The following is an 18,950-nucleotide window of genomic DNA, read 5'->3' on the forward strand; positions in this document are numbered from 1 at the left end:
CGCAAATTGGGGACTATTTGGAGGTATTTCCTCTCTTTAGTGCAGTGGGAGCAGATTGGCTTAATTAAAGAGGGGGGAAAAACAGGAAGTTTTAAAGTCAAGTCCATAATGAATTGGCTGGCTGGGCCAAAGGGTCTGCTTGGTCAGGGGGCGCGCGAGGAAGCGCCGCTGTTGTTCGGCTCAGTCACTGAGTTCAGCTTGTGTGCAAAAATAACACCGCTCGGCGCGCTCTGCTTTTCACTGAGTGGATGAAGAAAAGACATGGGACACCACTCTTCACCAATCCATCCATCATAATAATTGCAGTAAAATTTCACGTTCGTGCGGAGGACAGCAACTCTGCACTGAAGTCCTAGCGAATCAGGCAAGCCAAGCCAAGGCGGCTTTATTTAGGGAGCGCATTTCATACGCAGCGTGCGTCATATAATTAAAAAAAAAATACATCCACAAAGTCAATGAAGAAACTTCAAAGCAAATGCAAATGTACTTGAGTCTCTCGCATGGACTCCAGAAAAATTATTTCTGCCTCGGCCATGTTCGAGTATTTAAATGATGGTGACGTGCAATCATAATTCAGTGCCCAAAAATTATTTGGGGAGAGGTATAGGGAAGGGGAGGGCCTGGCCTAAACACACGGTTCAGAATTAGCTGTAGCATACATGTTACAATGAGGCTACAGTGAAGGTTGGAATTTTGCCAATTATACATACCATGTCCTGAGATTGGCTGGCAACCAGTTGAGGGTGTACCCCGCCTACTGCCCAAAGAGAGTTGGGATAGGCTCCAGCACACCCCGCGGCCCTCGTGAAGATAAGCGGATCAGAAAATGGATGGATGGATGAACAAATATCATGGGTTCGATCCCAGCTCCAGCCTCCTTGTGTGGAGTTTGCATGTTCTCCCTGTGCCTGCGTGGGTTTTCTCCAGGTACTCCGGTTTCCTCCCACATTCCAAAAACATGCATGGCAGGCTGATTTAACACTCTAATTGTCCCAAGTTGTGATTGTGAGCACGGATGGTTGTTCGTCTCTGTGTGCCCTGCGATTGGCTGGCAACCGGTTCAGGGTGTCCCCCGCCTACTGCCCGAAGACGGCTGGGATAGGCTCCAGTACCCCCCGCGACCCTTGTGAGCATGAAGCAGATCAGAAAATGGATGGATGGATGGATGGACAAATACCAGATGAATAGTCAAGGTTGCAGGTATAATATTTAGTAAAATGAGTTTCGAAACCATACCACTCTCTTACTAATAACTTGCTGGCCCAAAAAGAAAAACACCCTCCACGCCCCCTCGCCCCCCCCCCCCCCCCCGCCCCCCAAAAAGTTGCCCGCCTCTCAATGCACACACCTGCAAAGAATACCAAAAGAATGGAAACCCCACTCATGCGCACAGTTAGCTTGCGCTGGACACAAAAATGGAGTCCAATGTCTTCCAACTTGTAAACGTATGTAGAAACATAACTATGACTTTGCAGGGATTCAAAGTACAAATCATTGCTTGTTCAGTGCAGTTAGCTAACACACTCGTACAATTTTTGGAGCTCGATGGTTGGTTAGCGGCCTGCCTTTGGAACCAACTGTATGTCCAACTTCAAAGATCTCGGACTGGTGAAAGTCTTTGGAGAAGCTGCTCCAGCTGTAAAGCGGGGAATGACTTCACAGAACAATCCGTGTGCAGGTCAGGTTGAACCAACGAAAACAAACGGAATTAAAAAAACAAAACAACAACAAAAACACAAAAAACAAGGGGTTGACACACCATTAGGCCATTGGAAGCTATGCTGCCATTGCAGCATTCCACCTGGACGCAGGGAGAAGCATCTTGCCTCTGAAACGGCGCCGCTAAATCATGTGACCCAAGTATTCCCCGCCGTCACCGTCCAAGAAGCCTGCTCGGAATGTCGGGAGTTCAGAGCGAGGTTAGTGCTGTCTCTCTTCTTCCCACTCTCGTGTGTCCAAGGCCTTTTCAATGAAGTTCATGGATGGGAACCTGAGCTCATTGCCAAGTGCAATACATCCTGCAGGGATTCTGTCACATGAAGTTTGTGTTTTCATCAATGAAACGTACAGCAACAAGTAGCATGCTGTATACGTTTGCGTTGGCTTTTTTCTGGTTCTGCATGTAGAGCACCTACAGAATCATTGCCACCATCCTGGCCTATCAGCCAAGAAGAGACAACATTTTTCACACAATTTTTCGTCAGCGCTAGCTAACCAGGTGACATCTTCAAATACGTGTGCGTCTGTTTTGAACCACGGTATCATAAGATCTGTTCAGAATAAACAAATACATCAACGATATATCTTTTTTTGTGTGTCTGAAACTAACAACAAATACTTCCTGGACTACTGCGCATGTGTAAACCAGTGTGGTGGTTGCTGTTGCCATTTCCGAACGATGCAGAGAGGTCGCTGTTGAATTAGACTTTGTTGTAGTGAATCTCATCGCGAGGCAAGAGCAGAGAAACAAAATTCGTATAACGCAACAGGGTTTTTTTTCGTTGTATGGGGGGGCAGGAGAGTGGGAATGGTGTTAATGCATGAAGATTTTTTCACACTAGGGGGCATTTTCGCCCATGTAGGTTTCATTATAGAGGAGTTTCACTGTATGTCTTCCCTGCATGCCATTAAAAACTCCCCAATGGGACGAATCACTCAAACGTATAACAAAATGCAGCCCAGTTTGTCCCCAAAGTGGCGGTCGTCGGTCACAACAGCTTCTCCAAGCTGTCATTAGCATTGAACATACCCATTTTTTTTTGAAGGGAACTCCTCATGCACTTAAACGAAGTCAGCGGGGGGGAAAAAAATGCTAGTGTTTGTGTACTTTGGCGGTCGTGTTTGTCGTGGCGACTGGCGTTGAAATTTTTCATGGCTGACAGCGTCACTAAGCAAACTAGGCCCATAGTGGGGAACGTGGTGATCATATAATGTGCCTGAACGCCAATTTTCTTGATTTGACCTAATTCGGACACCGGCAATAAGCGAGGACACCCTTTTTTCTTCTCTGATGCACAATCGCAGTCTTGAGGTTTGAGGTGGTGTTGAGTGACATCCGCGTGTTTGTTCTTCACACTCTTATTACAAGTTTAAAACTGCTTTTGCTGTAGGCAACATGTTTACTTTCAAATATGAATCGAGGGCTATGCCAAGCGAGGCCCTCGGGGCGCCATTTGCGTCGCCGTGGCCCACGCGAGCGTCCCTGTCTTTATCTTTCCGCTTAACTTTCAGCCGTGAGTCACACCCACAACGGCGCCCTCTTAAATGCTCACATGCAAGCAGAGTGCGCACGTGCATGCGCACACACACACACACACACACACACACGCACACGCACACGCACACACTCCTACACTAACTTCCAGGCTTCTCCACTCCTTCTCTCTCAACCTTTTCCTTGAAAACACTCCCATTGTTTCGAAGCAGTGATGATGTCACCACGATCCAGTGCGTCACCATTACAAACACTCGACGGTGGTGATATGGCTCAAAGGTTTTCCTTACTGCCTGAGCTGGGGGTTGTTATTTTGAACTTGGAAGCCCAACCCCAGCGTGGATCAAACTTCCTGTGATTAAGAAGGCTTTGCGACGCCGTTGGGAGAGGCGCCACAGTCCCCTTACTGATTTGCCAAGGCAAAACCGGGCAAAGTGACTGAGGAAGATTACTCTGCAGGGCAATTTGATGGATAATAAGCTAACGAGTAGAGCAGGGGTGTCAAACTCATTTCACATTGTGGGCCACATATGGACTCGGTAGATGTCAAGTGGGCCAGACCATTAACATTATACCATATTCTGCTATAAATAACCAAAATATCATGTCTTTCCTTTGTTTTGGTATAAAGAAGCATTGGCGCATTGATACCGTCTGCCGTGTTGGGTCTGTCTCAGTGACAGCTTGAGACTGCTGTTTTCTTCTTTGATCAAAACAATGTTGTCTTCTACTCTGATCAAAACGGTTTTCCCCTAGCGGACAATCCATGAATTGCATTTTATTAAAAATATTCATTCTGTGTCTTTAATGCATTTTTTCTTTCATTATCCTGCGGGCCAAATTGAACCTCCTTGGGGGCCGGTTCAGGCCCGCGGGCCGTATGTTTGACATTTTGCAGTAGAGTGAGCTTGAAGTTTGATGGAGTGAAGGGGAAAATGAGCATAATGACCCGGCCGATGGGTGCAGAAAACTTGCTGCGAAGTACAAAAATGGCACTTAAATTCACCACAGTAAATGGGAATATTATTAAAATCACAGGTTAGTGGAGAGTATTGACAAATAATTCGCAGTCAAGTCCAGCAAAGTGCTGCCTACTGCATTGACAAATTAGTGGAGTCAATTGATTGGTGATGCATTGAATTGTTTATTTACTGCCGTGACTGCACGCTGAGTGTGGTGAGTGGGAAGCTTCATGCGTCAGAATCGGCATCAGATTGGTGTATTGAAGTGGCTGATGAGTACAGTGACCAGCTGGAAGGTTCATGCAGTCGACTGGAATGGAATTGCTAGAGAACTTCAACTTAGTGTCATGGGTTGATCAAACAAATCCAGCTGGAAGTTGCACATGAGTGGAGAGAGTTAACAGGGACTGTCAGTTGGCAGGTCGACTGGTGAGCGTGCCGGCCTCACAGTGCAGAGGTGCAGGTTCGATTCGGACTCCGGCCTTCCTGTGTGGAGTTTGCATGTCCTCCCCCGTGCCTGTGTGGGTTTTCTCCGGGTGTGTGGTTTTCACATTCCAAAAATATGGTTAATGGAACACTTGAAATTGTCCCTCGATGTGAGCCCAGCGATTGACTGGCAACCGATTCAGGGTGTCCCCCGCCCACTGCCCGAGGATAGCTAGCATAGGCTCCAGCACACCCACGGCCCTCCTGAGGATCAGAAAATGGAAAACGGATACGGATCGCAAGTGAATCCATAAATTGGTACAGTGAAATCATTTGGCTTTGTCACCGCAGTCAAGTGGCATGTTCATGCAGTCAAGCCAAAGATGTCATTTCAGTCAAGTGGCAGGTTCATGTCGAGAAACCACACGCAAATTTCATCAAGTGAATGCAGTTAACCAGTAATTAGTCCAGTCAAGTGGGAGGTAATTGCAAATGAAACTGCACATACTCCATGGACACAAATAACTGACAGCTTCGTAGCGACAAGTGGGAGGTAGGTGCAGTCAACTTGTTGATTAAAGCAGCCTTGCCACTTTATTGCACTGAGGGTGTTTGGAAGAGTTGATTGCCAACCCCCACCCCCACCCAACCCCCAAGTCTGTTGAGGAAGCCTAAAGGGCTGAGTCAGAGATGGCATCTCTTCCGGGAGGAGGAGGAGGAGGAGGATTGGACTGGGGTATTTGTGTGTGTTTGTGTGTGTGTGTGTGTGTGTGTGGCTGATGCAGCGGTGTTCTCCTTTGAAAGTCAACATAGGAAAAGATCAACGTTCACCTCCGGAGGGAACCAGCAGGTCTTTCTGCTGCCCTCATGGCCGTGTTTACTTTTGGGAGGACTTTCAACCCCGTGAAGCCACTCGGTCTCAGCGTACGTTTACAACACAAGCAGACGTTGCACTTTTACAAAATTGCTGGTGCTGCCTGTTGGAAAACAACTGGAAACAAACGTTGGATTTCACGTGCCGCCCCACTTGTGTGTATCCCAAACGCGATAACCAACGATGGCACTTTTATGAATGCCGGCAGCCGTGTCTTGGACACGCTGTCATTTTTACTCGCTTTTTCCTGGATGTTTTGGTCAGTCCCTCTCTGGGACAAACAACTTGTAAATCCAACACAGAAATCCTTCGCTGGCCCTCAATTTGCATGAAGATAGCACAGCAGAAAAGAAATGTGTGTATTTTGTTGGAAACATTCGTCATGATGCATTTTTAATATGCTAGCAAATATTTGCTTGCGTCTTGTTTTGGAATGGTTGTGTCGTGTCCTCCTTTTGGAGAGATGTTGAAAAAATGTGGAAGGAAATGGATTGGTGCTAAAAACTAAAGCTTCTGTGACGCTTAGTGACTGCAGGGGACTTCATTCTGCAATTCGGAACACAGTCAAAAAATATTCATTGATTTTGACTTCACAGAAGTTGAAAAGTTGCAACATTGGAGGGAGACAAATCTGAAACATCAAATAAAGTCAAACATTTTTGGTTCTGTGCTTACACCGGACCGGATATATTGAACATAGTGTGTTTAGAATAAAATCATCCATTCATCCATCCATCCATTTTCCAATCCTCTTTATCCTCACAAGGATCGCGGGGGGTGCTGAAGCCTATCCCAGCCGTCTGCGGGCAGTAGGCGGGGGACACCCTAAACCGGTTGCCAGCCAATCGCAGGGCACACACAGACGAACAACCATCCGCACTCACACCTAGGGACAATTTAGAGTGTTCAATCAGCCTGGCATGCATGTTTTTGGAATGTGGGAGGAAACCGGAGTACCCGGAGAAAACCCACGCAGGCCCGGGAAGAACATGCAAACTCCAGACAGGGAGGCCCGAGCCAGAATCTAATTCTGTACCTCTGCACTGTGAGGTCGACACACTAACCACTGGACCACCGGGCCGGCTAGAATACAATCAGAACACTGAAAATGTTTTGCTTGTATTCAGCATTATATTTTTAAATAACCAACCTGACACCATTTACTACTAATTTGGATTTTTTTTTTTCCTATGGTATTTTTGGTAACTTTAGTCTTCATTTTCTTAAATGATACGCTACAAGAATGCAAGAGAGTTGCGCCTCCACCAGGAAAGAGAAACTATTGGAGTTAACCCTTTCAGGGACAGTGGTTACTACAGTGGACAGTTTATCATGTTATCAGGTTACAGGGTGCATGAAAGGGTTAATTAAGGCTTGCTTTCATGAGAAAATTGTGGAAGCCAAGTCAGCCTTAAAAAAAAACAAAAAAAAAAAACAAGGGTGAGGTTGCATTTTAATTGCTAGAAAATGACATCTTTTCATGTCCACACACTTTATTTTCCTTCAAAGTGGCCAACAATGGAGGAAACATGATACTTTTTAACAGATGGTCTCAACATAAAATGCATCAACACCAAATTAGTTTATTCTTCAAAAGAAAATGCTACACGCAATTCTAAAACGTTATGAAAAATAACAATTCAAAATAAATAAGCCCAAACGAGTGGAAGACAGAAGTATTTGGGGACAAATGGGTCAAATGCAACCTACCCGGGAATGTTCTCCCACAGCTCTAAAAGGCATGCACCCATTTTCTTAAGCGCTTGTGTATCAGCTGGCGTCGATCGCGCCTCACAGTTGGGCTCACCAAGCGGGGGGACAACCTGGACTGGTCGCCCGCTCATCACAAAGGCAAACACACCACAAGGTCATGAAAAGATTCAAACTAGGGATAATCGGTGCCGATGTTTGGCAGAGTATGATTCCGACGATCGATTAGTTGCCCGATTAATTCAAAGATATGTAGAATGATTCAAATCTTTTTTTTTGGGGGGGGGGGGGGGTCCCTGAACACTTACAGCCAAAAAGCTATTGGACATGTTACTGTTTAAGAACACTTTATCCTTTCATATTTGTTTAACTTTACAACATAAACAAAAATGGGCAAAAATCAGACAATTTTTAGGGGGTGTTGGCACGTCATTATCTTTGTCTTCATGAGTGTCAAACCTCTTGTAACGGGCCACATTTGTGTTACGGAGGGCCATCATGTCTATGAACCCAAATAAATGCATGATCATCTCATATTACATCCATCCATCCTCTGCTTATCTCACAAATTGATAACTTGTTTTGAAATTTTTTTTAATTAAAAAAAAAAAAATTAGCAAGTAACTCAATGCACATGATTTGCTTTCACGGGCCATGTTAAATGATGCAGCGGCTGAGTTTGACGCCTGTGTGCTAATGTGTTAAAAAAAAAAGAATGAAAAATCTATTTTGTACAAAAATCGGTTTAAGCCTTTCAGGGACAGCGGTTACTACAGTGGACAGCTTATCATCTTATCAAGACTACAGGGTGCATGAAAGGGTTGAACCCCCTCACCCCCCACCCAAAGAAATTCCAGATTTGAAAAGAGCTAATATTGGTTGTGATTAACTCAGCCAGGCCCTCATTCAACCCAAGATCCTCTCAACTGTGAGCCAGAGCCGCTAACCAAAAGTCCACCGTGCAGCCTGGTAAAATACATCGAGTGGAGCTCTGCTGTTTGCGCAGGATTAGTGAACATTCATGTATACTTGACGGCCATTGAAATTATTTTGTTAAACCCCAAATTATTCTTCCAAAAAAAGAAAAAAAAATTCAAACTCTAAGATGTGGTTACCATGAAAATGGGAATATGTGTGGGGGTGGGTGGCATATAAATAAATGTTTTAAATATTGGAAAAGAAATCCACAAATAGGTGCTGAACCACCAGTATTTGGGGCTCTACTGTATATAATTGATTTATGAATGCAGTTTAGCCTAACTTTTCTTTTCACCATTCTGAGCCTGAGTGCGTTTGTTTTTAATGATGTCAAGAGTACCTTAAAGCGGTATTATTTGCATTGCGTTTAGAACACAATCCCACAATATCAAATCGACGACATACATCGGCGAAACCCTGTTTGAACCAAAGACAGTCACCGCTCTCGGGTGGAAAAAAAAAAGACATGGGAAAGGTTGGAGCGTCTATTCTATAGCCATCACTTTATTACAATCATCTTCTCAACAATGGGAGATTTATAAATATTATTTTCTTTTGATTCTTGAGGCGTGGTGATTCCAGTTGTGAAAAAGGAAGAAAAAAAAAACCCCAAAAAGGTCTCCGAGTATCCAAATGCTTGGAGAGGAAATCCATTCTGTACACTTTGGGGGGAGGGGCTCTTCTTAGGAAACGTCACACTCGTGGGGCTTCTTGGAGGGACAGGCACGTAGGTCCGCAAAAGCATCCGACAGAGCGCCATCCCGCTCTCAAAACTGTCAATCCGGACTCCAAAATCCAGCGATTCGACGCTTGCCGGGAATGTTCCGCAGGCGGTCCTTCTTTGTCAGCTGTGCTACATGAGCCAAGAATGAAACGAAGCGTGAGTATTTCCACGGGGGTTCCTCTCTCTCAGGCCAATGCCATGGGGCACCAGGGCTCGCCCCTCACCGAGCCCACGTCGCTGCTCTGCGCCAGGCCCACGGCGCCGTACAGACCGTCCGAGCCGGGGTACTTGAGCACGGAGCCGTCCCCCGAGGCTGGCAGCGCCGACGAGCTGACCTGCGGCAGCGAGTTCACCGTGAAACAACAATGCACAGCTACTCGGAAGGAGTCGCGATGTGATTCATGTTGCCTGGGTGACTTCATTTACGGTTTGGAAATAAACGGGAAGCAGAAATCAAGCAATCATTTGAATACGTACCACTTGCGTGGAAGGAGAGCTGGTTTTCGAGCAGTCTTCCGAATTGGATGAAGAGGTGGACGTGGGCGTCATGGCGACAGAGTTGCTACTTCCTACAAATCCAAACATGACAACAATATATTATTTGTGTGTGCGCGCGTGTGTTTTCTTTAAATGATGGCAAATACACTCACTGGCTACTTCATGATGCACACAAAGTCCAATACGAGGACATTTACATTTTTAAGGCTCATGCGTATGTTTTTTCATTTTTCTTTTATCATGTGTTTGCTGTCGGGATCGCAATGTAGTCAGATGCACTTTCCAAATTGCAAAAACTGCTTTATTTTGGTCGGTAGCTTTTATTTTTGTATGTACACAGTGGAATCTCCACTTCACGAACTTACTGGGGTAAGGCCTCATTCGTTAGAGCCGATTGTTTGTGACATCAGAGTACTTTTTGGTGGCCCAAGAACACCCAATAAACTGATTGCACTTTTTTTCATAGCTTAAAAATACCCAGCCCAGCACAGTTATTATTTTGGGGGTGTGGGGGGATGTTTGAAAAGTTTTAATGTTTACCCACACTCAACTTGTTGGTCCTTCGCAAATGAGCCACCATGTTAGCGCTCTCTTTTTTCCACCCCCATCACAATTGGATGCCAAATATAAGGGCTTTACAAAAAAACAACTGTGTGCTGTCCCAAAAATATAGAATATATAAAAATATAATTGACTTTTGTGTACACTACTCGATCTATTAAATGAAACAGCCATGGATATAAATAGTTCAATCCAACATGGTCCCTACGCTACATGTCCATGGCAAATGCTAAGCTAACGTCAATGCTCCATTACATTTAGAGGGACTCTCTCTCTCCTGCTAACATCGCTGCCATATCTGTCCAATTATAAGCTGTGCTTAAATTCATGGGCTGCATGCCCGAGGACCCTTCGCGGGCTAGGTCCTTCGAGGGCTCCTCCTCGTGTAGCCTCCGTGGACCGCATAAGGTGTAGCCCATTCGGACAGGCCTGGCGACTCTCACTTGCATGTCGTCGCAAGATGGCGGCAACGTACTCAGATCGGAGAAGAGACGTTGAAGTGAAGCAAAGAGGGAGTAGAGCGGAGCAATGTACGCTACAAAAGTGTGCTCCGAAGCAGCCTTCGCTCAGGGCTCGTCTCCATGGGAACAAAGGCCGGATTTGAAGGTTAGAGTCGAAGGCTGAGTAAATTTGGTGTGCGGTCGAGGTGCAGTCTAAGTTGAGTCATGTGGCCTTCAAATTCGGCCTTTCGAGGACGCATCTCACAAATGTGCAAATAACTATTGTTTTGATGGCAAAGTCAACCTCTGCCAACATGGCCGCCACATTGGCGCACTTTTTAGCCTGCTCTAGTCTACTGTGAAGTCAGTTTATCTCCGACAATGAGAGAGCAGCGCAAGCAGGAAACACGTGAGCAGTCGTGTCTGATAATGGTGCCGTTTGGTAGTGTAATTCCTGAAGGAACAGACTTTGAAAAGTACTGACCAAAGGGCGTTTGGAGCGGAATGGAAACTGTTTTTGTTGTCTGTTAAAATCAAAGTTCCACTGTATATTTATTTATTTGTACAATGTCTTGACGAGTGCCGTGCTGAAGAAGTGCAGTCCGCATGCTGACATATGAAACATGAAGAATTGAAGTGATAAAGTCATAGGTTTGTTTGCATTACTGTTGTCAGCCCAAAAGGCATAAAGGAAAACAAAAAAATTGGCTTAGTACATAAGTCGAGTCACCTTGAAGTGGAGCAGCCGCTGTACTAAATTATTTAACACATTTCCACTAAATGAGGACCTAAGAATGTGTATTAGTGTACGAGTGGGCATAATATTGCAATAAAAGTAAGGATAATAAACTTGTCATTTCCAAGATTTTTTTTCCAAGAATAAAGCCTCATGAATTACGAAAAAAAAGTCATAGGTATACAAGAGCAAAGTTGTAATTATGTGCGGCAATTCAGTCAAATGAAGTTGTGATATTGTGATGAATTACATGATTACAAGAATGAAGTCACAAGTTTTGCGTGGACCAAAGTCTTTTTGCTGGGAATGAAACCAAGTAGCCCAGCGATTAAACAATTCTGCAACAAATTCTGTAAATCTGTTGTGTGATTGCAAAATGGGATTTACACAAATAAAATGGTAACTTGATGAGAAAAGTTGTCATTTTACAAGAATTAATAGTACAAGAATCAAAAGTCTTATTTTATGGACTATTCACCAAAAATACATTAAAAAACACATATGCACACAATTTGTGTTTTTGGGGTACTAGGTGGTAAAACAGTAATTTAGTTTGGAACGACTTAAAAATGTTAATTATTGACGTTCATGCAACAATGTTAGCACAACAAAGCTGAGTTTTTATTTATATCTTCAAGTCTACGAGAGACAACAGTTGTGCCAACTCTTATTTCTTTGTTGTGAAATGCGGGAAAGCCAATTTTTACAACAGCTAAGCTTCACACATTTCGGTATTTATGTTTCTTGCCTTGAAATGTGGATTCGCCCATTTTATTTTTATTTTTCAATCTGGAAAAACAGCATTAGGTCATTGTGGCGTTGACGTGGGCCTGATGTAGAAACAAAAGAAAAACCCTCACTCACCTGAGCCCCCCTTGGTTTTATTCAGTGTTTTGGGTTTTCTTTTTCTCGTCTGGATGCCTTCTTTCTTCATCGCCAGCGGCCGAGGTACCTGCGCACATGCACGCGTGCACGCGTACACGCGCGGTTAGATGACGTGTGACGAGCGCGACGAGAATAGCCACCGGCGGCGAACTGACCCCGTGTAATTTAGTGTAGAGGCCACAGGCGTTGCACACGGGCTCCCCTTCGGCGTTCCTGCGCCACAGCGTCGTAGTGCTCGTCTGACAGTTGGCGCACGACAAGCCGATCCTGCGGGACGTCGACTGCAACGAAAGGGGGGTGAATTCATTCACATCGAGGCCTTTTTAACACTGATTGAGCTACTGCGTGTCACCGGCTTGGAAAGTGCACGACCCCTACTCCGCCCCCCCCCCCCCTAATTTAACCACGCGTGGCACACGCAAGTCGTTTCCTGGCAATAATGAATGCTCCATTGAATCCAAATGTGACTTTGTTCGCGCGTAACGGCACCACGATTGCAAAAAAGACGCTTTGATCGGACTTCTTGAATTAGATTGCTATTGAAAAATGATATTCTAACGAGTCACGCATACACGACAGTTTTTTGACGATGATAAATATGAAAAACTGGAATTTGCAAAAATATGCGCAGTCTTGTACCCCCCCCCCCCCACACCCACACACACACCAACAATGTTTTTCGATGTTCCACTTTGCAATCCTTGTTCTTAAGATTCCCTGGCTCCGTCCCTTGAGCGGCGCTTCTGTTCCTTAGAAACTACATACCGTCAAACAAAATTGTCACAAAAAGATGATGTCAATTTCATACTTTTTGTGATCTGAGACAAGATCTTTGATTTGTTCTTTCTGCCACTATAAGTTTGCTGGCATTGATAGACGGACAAATATGCATTATTTGTTATTAATAAATCATTTTCTCACCAATTCAGTCAACTGTGATTATTTCCCAGGGGCAAACCGTTAGCGCTCTCACCGCACATTAATGTGCCCCGGCACGATCGTTGGGAATCACTGCTTTAGATCATACTGTATATTTAGAGTAACACCAAACAGGCTTTTGGTGCTAATTATACGGTTGGTTCGAATAGGACCGAGGCTGGGAAATATTACCCTAAAAGCGTTTGCTCTTCGCGTACAGCCAAAGAAACACATTTGGGGAGAACCTTTATTAATGTTACGATTACTTTTTTAAGAGAACGAACAAAATACGACAATGTGAGTTTTGTTTCAACAATACAGGAGCTAGAATGTCATTTCTCGGCGCGTTAAAGTCCTGCGTAAAAACTTAACGACGTCATTCCCATACCTGTCAACTTTTCGGAGCGCCAACCTGTATAAACTACCAAAAAAATCCTTATAAAGAGCAAAAAAAAATCCTCATAACATACCAAAGCATTTTATAATATGTTAAAATAACGGCAGAGAAAAACCACGAAATGTTCAATGATATTTATTGTAGATCTCCATAATACAATGTCTGGTTAATGTCTAATCATCATTCTACTTAGTGGCATTACTGCGTTCAGAGTTGTATTCCTGCGTTACTTTTTTTCACCAACTCCAAATCATTTGGAGTTGGTGAAAAAAAAAAACCCGGAAATGTTCAGAATCCGTATGATTTGTGCGATACGGCCATATACGTAAGATTCACCACAAAATCCGTATGAACTATGGCTAAACCGTATGAGTTGACAGGTATGCATTCCATCCTTTCTCAATTTGAATTCATTACAATTATTGAATCGATGTATTTTTTTTTTCCGCTGGAAATTGCCGAGTGATTGCAACGGGCCCAGAAAAATATATGTACGTTGAATGTTGTTGTTTTACCAAACACGTGTAGGCTGAATACGGGTGAGCACCGTCGCTGACATATCGTCGATGGCTCCAAAGTGGCGTTCCTTTTACATTATATGTATTTATTATTTATTACATATTTTTGTTGTTTGCATCGGAGCAGAGCGTGATAATATGAGGAAGCTTTCCCAACACGAGATTATTCAAAGCTAGGCATAAGCATCCTTGCCAAGGCAACGTTCTGGTTGGGCTTTTGCGGGTTTGCCCAAAGGGGTGGGCTGGGAGTGCGTGGGTACTAAAGCGAGAGGCGAGAACTTACGGTGCGCTTGTGCGGCTTGATGAGCGGCCTGCTGAGGCCGTTCATCTTGCTGTAGAGGCCGCAGGCGTTGCACAGGAAGTGGCCGGTGCCGTCGCGCCTCCACAACGGCGTGGAGATGGAGCCGCAGTTGACGCACTCCCTGCTCTCACACATGTCATCCAGCAGATCTGAAACTGGGATGTATACACACACACACACACGAGCACGCGTCTTTAAATAAAGGCATGGCTTATTTTAAGCACGTTAAAAGGCGAACTGTGAACCGCAGGTCCATCTTTGTAAAATCATCCTGAATAAAAATGTCATGTTTTAGTAATTTCGTCATCGAAACGATGGTTATTTATTCTTTTTCAATTTGGGCACAGTCAGGCACGATTGTTTTTACGCACAAAAGTAATAACATTTGAAACACGCACGACGGACGAACGCATGTCAAGTATTTGGGGTTCCAGTTTATATTTCGCTCAATGTCGAGAGAAGATTTTGTCATTTGGCGATGAGCAACAGTCATTTAACATTTACACATGTACATTTTTCACGCCCCAACTGTACCATCGTATCTTGTTATATTGCGTGTGCGCGTGCGTGTGTGTATTCAGAATAAATGTATGACGGTTTGCATTTTTAGGTAAGACTCCAAAGTCTCCCCTTCGTGATGGGCGAATATTTTTTTTTCCACTACTCAAGCTTGGCACAATGATGAATGTTTAGGAAAATGTCACAATCCGTGCCTTGTTTATTTGGAGCATATGTTGGATTCAATTGCAGCATTTATTTTCGCTTTTGCAGCAAAGTCATCATTTAGTTGAAATTTACCGCGTGCATATGTCAGCAAAAATTGAACAGAAAAGGTTTAATTTAAGGATTGTTCACTTTGATTTGTACGATGGTTTAAGGCATCTTATAAAACACATCATAGATTTGAAAATGCAGGGACTTTAAACCTTTTTAGATCAACCTTCACCGCAGAGCCTTAACTAAATTGTGAAGGATTATTGAAAATACATTTTTCAGCAAGTGTCCTGAAATTGCCGTTTTCAGGTCATCCTTAACAGAAAGCATGTTCAATCAGAGAAAAGCGGGGATTACGAGCAGTATTTTGATGAAAAGGGAATTGTGTTTTACTCACGGAAAATGACAAATGGGTGCGCTATAACAGCAAATTCAGCATATATTTTTGGGGGGCTGAAAGTGGACCAAATAAACGTGTTCGATGAGTGACGAAAAAGGCTTGCTGGTCAGTTTTAGGTTTGCCGCAAACAAATTAGTGTTTGACGCACTCAAAATGGAAAACAAAAATAGTTACTTGTGATCTTGAATATTTGGCCTTCAAACGACCACTTCCATGGCAAACTGGACAGGAAATGAACGGTGCGGAACAAGGGGTTATTTGTCCCGGTTTCGCCTGCTAGTGTAATTGTTTTTGTGCTCACAAAAGGACAAATGAGTGTCCTACCATGGCATACAGTTTCTTTTTTGTGTGTGTGCGTGTTTTGTTTGTTTTGATTTAACCTGGCGTTTTTAGGCCAAACTTAACATAAGGCAACTAAATGAACAAGTTATGCTTTGTCTTAAGTGGGGTTTTACGCATACCATATGTCCAAATCGTTGAAGTACATCTATTTCGCTTAATAGAGTGATGCGGTCACTTTCGCTAGCGAAGGTGGCGGGCGTTCGTATGCAATGAAGGGGCACACGGCGAGGCTTGCCAAGTTTACCTCCGTTGGGGCCCCGGATCAAGGGCGCGGCCCTGCTCTGCAAGGTATGTAGCACGCCGTTGTCGAAGGGCCCGCCGGTCCAGGGCGACGGCAGCTGCGGCAGCTGCGGCAGAGGCGGGGTCACGTAGGGCGAGTAGGCAGGCGGGTAGCCCCCGCCGAGCGGTCTCGGGAGCCCGTACTGCTCGGCCCGGTTGGCCGCGTTCAGCGCGTTGCCGTAGCCGACGTCGCGGCTCGTGCCGTTGCTCGCGGGTGGGCTGGGCGGGTAATGAAAGCGGCCCGACGCGGCGTGCGGGCTGCCGGCGCCGTAGGACGGGCTCTCCGGTGCCGGTTGGGACCACACCGAGTGGCCGGAGACGGCGTGGGCGTGGCCGGGCTGCGCCGAGCCGCCACCTTGCAGGTACGACAGGCTCGGGATCATGGAGCCTACCCGCGAGCTGGTCACGTACACGGGGGAGTTGGGGTTGGAGTGCATGTAAGCGCCCCCCGAGGACGATTCGTATCCGGCCTGGCTCTGGGCCGCGGCGATAGCCAGGCTCTGGTACATGTCCGACGGGTCCACCAGCAGGCCTGCCTTGTGCGAGCCGCCCGACAGGACCAGCTTGCCGCCCTGGTCCAGATCCGCGAAGAGCGGAACGTCCTCGCCGCCGGAGCTCTGCAGCGGGTTGCCGTGGGCTCCGAAGTGGGCGTAAGGGTGGAGTGTTCTGGCGCCCTGCAGCACGTCCAGGTCGCCCGGGGGAGTCCTCAGTTCGTCCGGGCTGTGGGCGCCGCCGCTCCGCCGGCTGTCACCGGGCTGCAGGTAGCTCGGCTCGGCCGGTGACCCTGGGCTACTGGATGCCTCTCGCTTGACCATGGACCAGCCGCTCTCGCCCAGGTCCATCCAGGAGCACTTCCCATACACCCTTGGGGGGGCAGAAGGAGGAAAAGAAGCCAGCGACTCGTTGGCCCTGCGAAAGCCAGGCAGACAAATGATCGTCAGACACGTCGCTTCAGGTGGGTCAAGCGTTGTGGACTTTTCTTTTCTCGTTTGTTCCCTGCACATCTGTTTAACTCCGCATACCCAATTTGTTCTTTCAAGTTAGATAACTCCGATATGACAGAGGAATAAACGCCGCAAAAATAGGCAGCAAACGTGAGTGGGGAGAGGACATCCCACTGCCAAATCCGAAGCGAAATTTGACCATTTCCACACTGGCCGGTATTTTTCGGTAGCACGGTAGAACTGCAAACACTTCATATTAACACATGTAATAGATGCACACCAGCTCGGTAAATCGGCTGTCAATTCATCTCGAAAAGAACAAAGCGCACAACAAGCAATGCCGCATTTCTTCCGCACGCATACGCCCAGCAGAAACGTTTGATAAGAAGCAGATAAGACAACGAGGACTTTTTTCTTTCTTTTTTTTCTTTCAGGGACTGGGTGGGAGGAGTGGGGGGCGGCAGGGTGCCCACGTACCTGCTCAGTGGTGTGCCATAGGTGTCGCGCGCACGCGCACACTCACGCGCAGAGTTTCTCGGAGAGGAGCGAGCGTCGCGCTGCTTGCCTTCCTGCTCGCTGAGCAGCACCAATGCAGCTCACAGTCCGGGAGCAGCGACCTGGTTCGACAGGGGGCGGGGTCTGACGCCACATGGGGAGTGGTCACGGCACAGGGGCGTGCCCGCCTCCTTGGCGTCATCCAATCACGCTCACCCTACACGCAAGGACACTTAATTCGCACTTTTTGGCCTCTCTTCATTGCTCTGAAAATAAAATTTCGTTTGACCTGGCAGTGTTCAAATTGAGCATTAATGTTCTGTGTTGTCTTTGCATTCCCGTGGAAAGTTCTTGAATGTGTGTGTGTGTGTGTGTGTGTCTATCTAGAGATATATAGAGAGAGAGAGAGAGAATCTGCTGCTGTGATATTGCTAATAATCGAGACTCTTTTTGGAACCTTCAAAACAAGTAAAGAGCTTTACAGGTTAAAAGAAAAGAAAATTGACATTTGTTTTTGTTTCTCTATATTTCATTTATACAACTTTCATTTAACTCTCGTACGATAATTTGCATTTGAAAAATACTGTATGTATTTTCTCTATTATAACACTTTTGTTTTTATTTCTCACCATTTAACATATTTTAATGTATTTTTAAATAACATTTTTCACCATATCATGTTCTATTTCTTGTAACAGCATTTGATGAGGTTTTGGTTCATTTTACAATCTTTAGTTGTGTATTTTTAATAAAACATTATTTTTCATAATTTGTAATGTTGATGTTGATTATTTATTATTTACTATGACAAAATTGTAAGCCGATTTGAAAACTAAAAGTCGAAAACTAAAATCTCCCATATTTAAATGCACTGCATTGTGATTATTCTCAATGCACGGCTTGCAGGTATTCTGAGAGCAACTTCGAATGACAGAATGAGCAAAAATCTCCAAAATGCTGCTTGTGGGACATGATCTTGATGGCCCAATTTTTTCCTGAAAGCAGAAAGGCTTGTTTTAATCAATGTGATTATTGCGCGCAGGACTAATCCAGACACAAGTGACGTCCTCCCCCGTATGCTTATCACTTGATGAAAACAATTGTATGCAAAATAAATGAAGGAAAAAAAAACACATAATCAGCCACATCGGTCACATTGATTTAAACATTTGTTTTGAAATTAGTACATTTCCGCTCGTCAAGGGGCTGACTCGTGGCTTTCTGTTGTTTTTGATTGCATGCCGGTGATCAATAAATCCCCGCGAGCTAATTCGTTTATTCAACAAGCGAGTGAGAGGCTGCTTGACGCATGCGCACAAGCAACAATCAACATCGAGATGATCAAAAGGTCGCGCGCACGCAGGCACGCACAGGGGTGTCAAACCGAATCTAGCCGGTCGCCAAGGTGTGTGTGGGTGTGTGTGTGTGTGCGTGCGTGCGTGCGTGTGTGTGTGTGTGCGTGCGTGCGTGTGTGTGTGTGTATGTGTATGTGTGTGTGCGTGTTGTTTATTCTTCCCCTGTAATCGTGTTAACGCTCTCACACGTGGTGCCCCCCCAAAGTAATCGGGACAACATGACGACCCCACTCAGACGCCAAGCAAAGTCACACCAGTGCCTGAACTCCCACACCAAGA

At 45.4% G+C, this 18,950-nt stretch overlaps 1 protein-coding gene across 2 annotated transcripts; it reads right to left on the minus strand.

Annotated features, from left to right (window-relative positions):
• Positions 1–7,471: 7,471 nt before the first annotated feature.
• Positions 7,472–17,423, minus strand: gata6 (GATA binding protein 6). Of its 2 annotated transcripts, XM_086129572.1 has the most exons (8): positions 17,299–17,423; positions 15,843–16,786; positions 14,125–14,297; positions 12,164–12,289; positions 11,988–12,075; positions 9,366–9,457; positions 9,113–9,223; positions 7,472–9,017 (listed from the first exon to the last, which is right to left on the minus strand). In XM_086129572.1, the coding sequence occupies exons 2-8, from the start codon at positions 16,717–16,719 to the stop codon at positions 9,009–9,011; spliced, it is 1,476 nt and encodes a 491-aa protein (XP_085985698.1). In that variant the 5' UTR covers positions 16,720–16,786; positions 17,299–17,423; the 3' UTR covers positions 7,472–9,008. The 2 variants fall into 2 exon arrangements, with proteins under 2 accessions (XP_085985698.1, XP_085985697.1); XM_086129571.1 differs by having other exon boundaries at positions 7,472–9,223.
• Between the last annotated feature and the right edge of the window lie 1,527 nt (positions 17,424–18,950).

This window comes from Hippocampus guttulatus, chromosome 14, assembly GCF_054856545.1.
Source record: "Hippocampus guttulatus isolate MCC_2025c chromosome 14, RoL_Hgut_1.0, whole genome shotgun sequence".
NCBI classification, from domain to species: Eukaryota; Metazoa; Chordata; class Actinopteri; order Syngnathiformes; family Syngnathidae; genus Hippocampus; species Hippocampus guttulatus.

Excerpts from the sequence above, each read along its gene's own strand:
- gata6 (XM_086129571.1), bottom strand. The coding sequence starts at position 16,719 with ATGGACCTGGGCGAGAGCGGCTGGTCCATGGTCAAGCGAGAGGCATCC. Across the intron at positions 9,458-11,987 it reads TAAAACCAAGGGGGGCTCAG|GAAGTAGCAACTCTGTCGCC; the intron begins GTGAGTGAGGGT and ends TTGGATTTGTAG. Across the intron at positions 9,224-9,365 it reads GCTCTCCTTCCACGCAAGTG|GTCAGCTCGTCGGCGCTGCC; the intron begins GTACGTATTCAA and ends TCGCTGCCGCAG.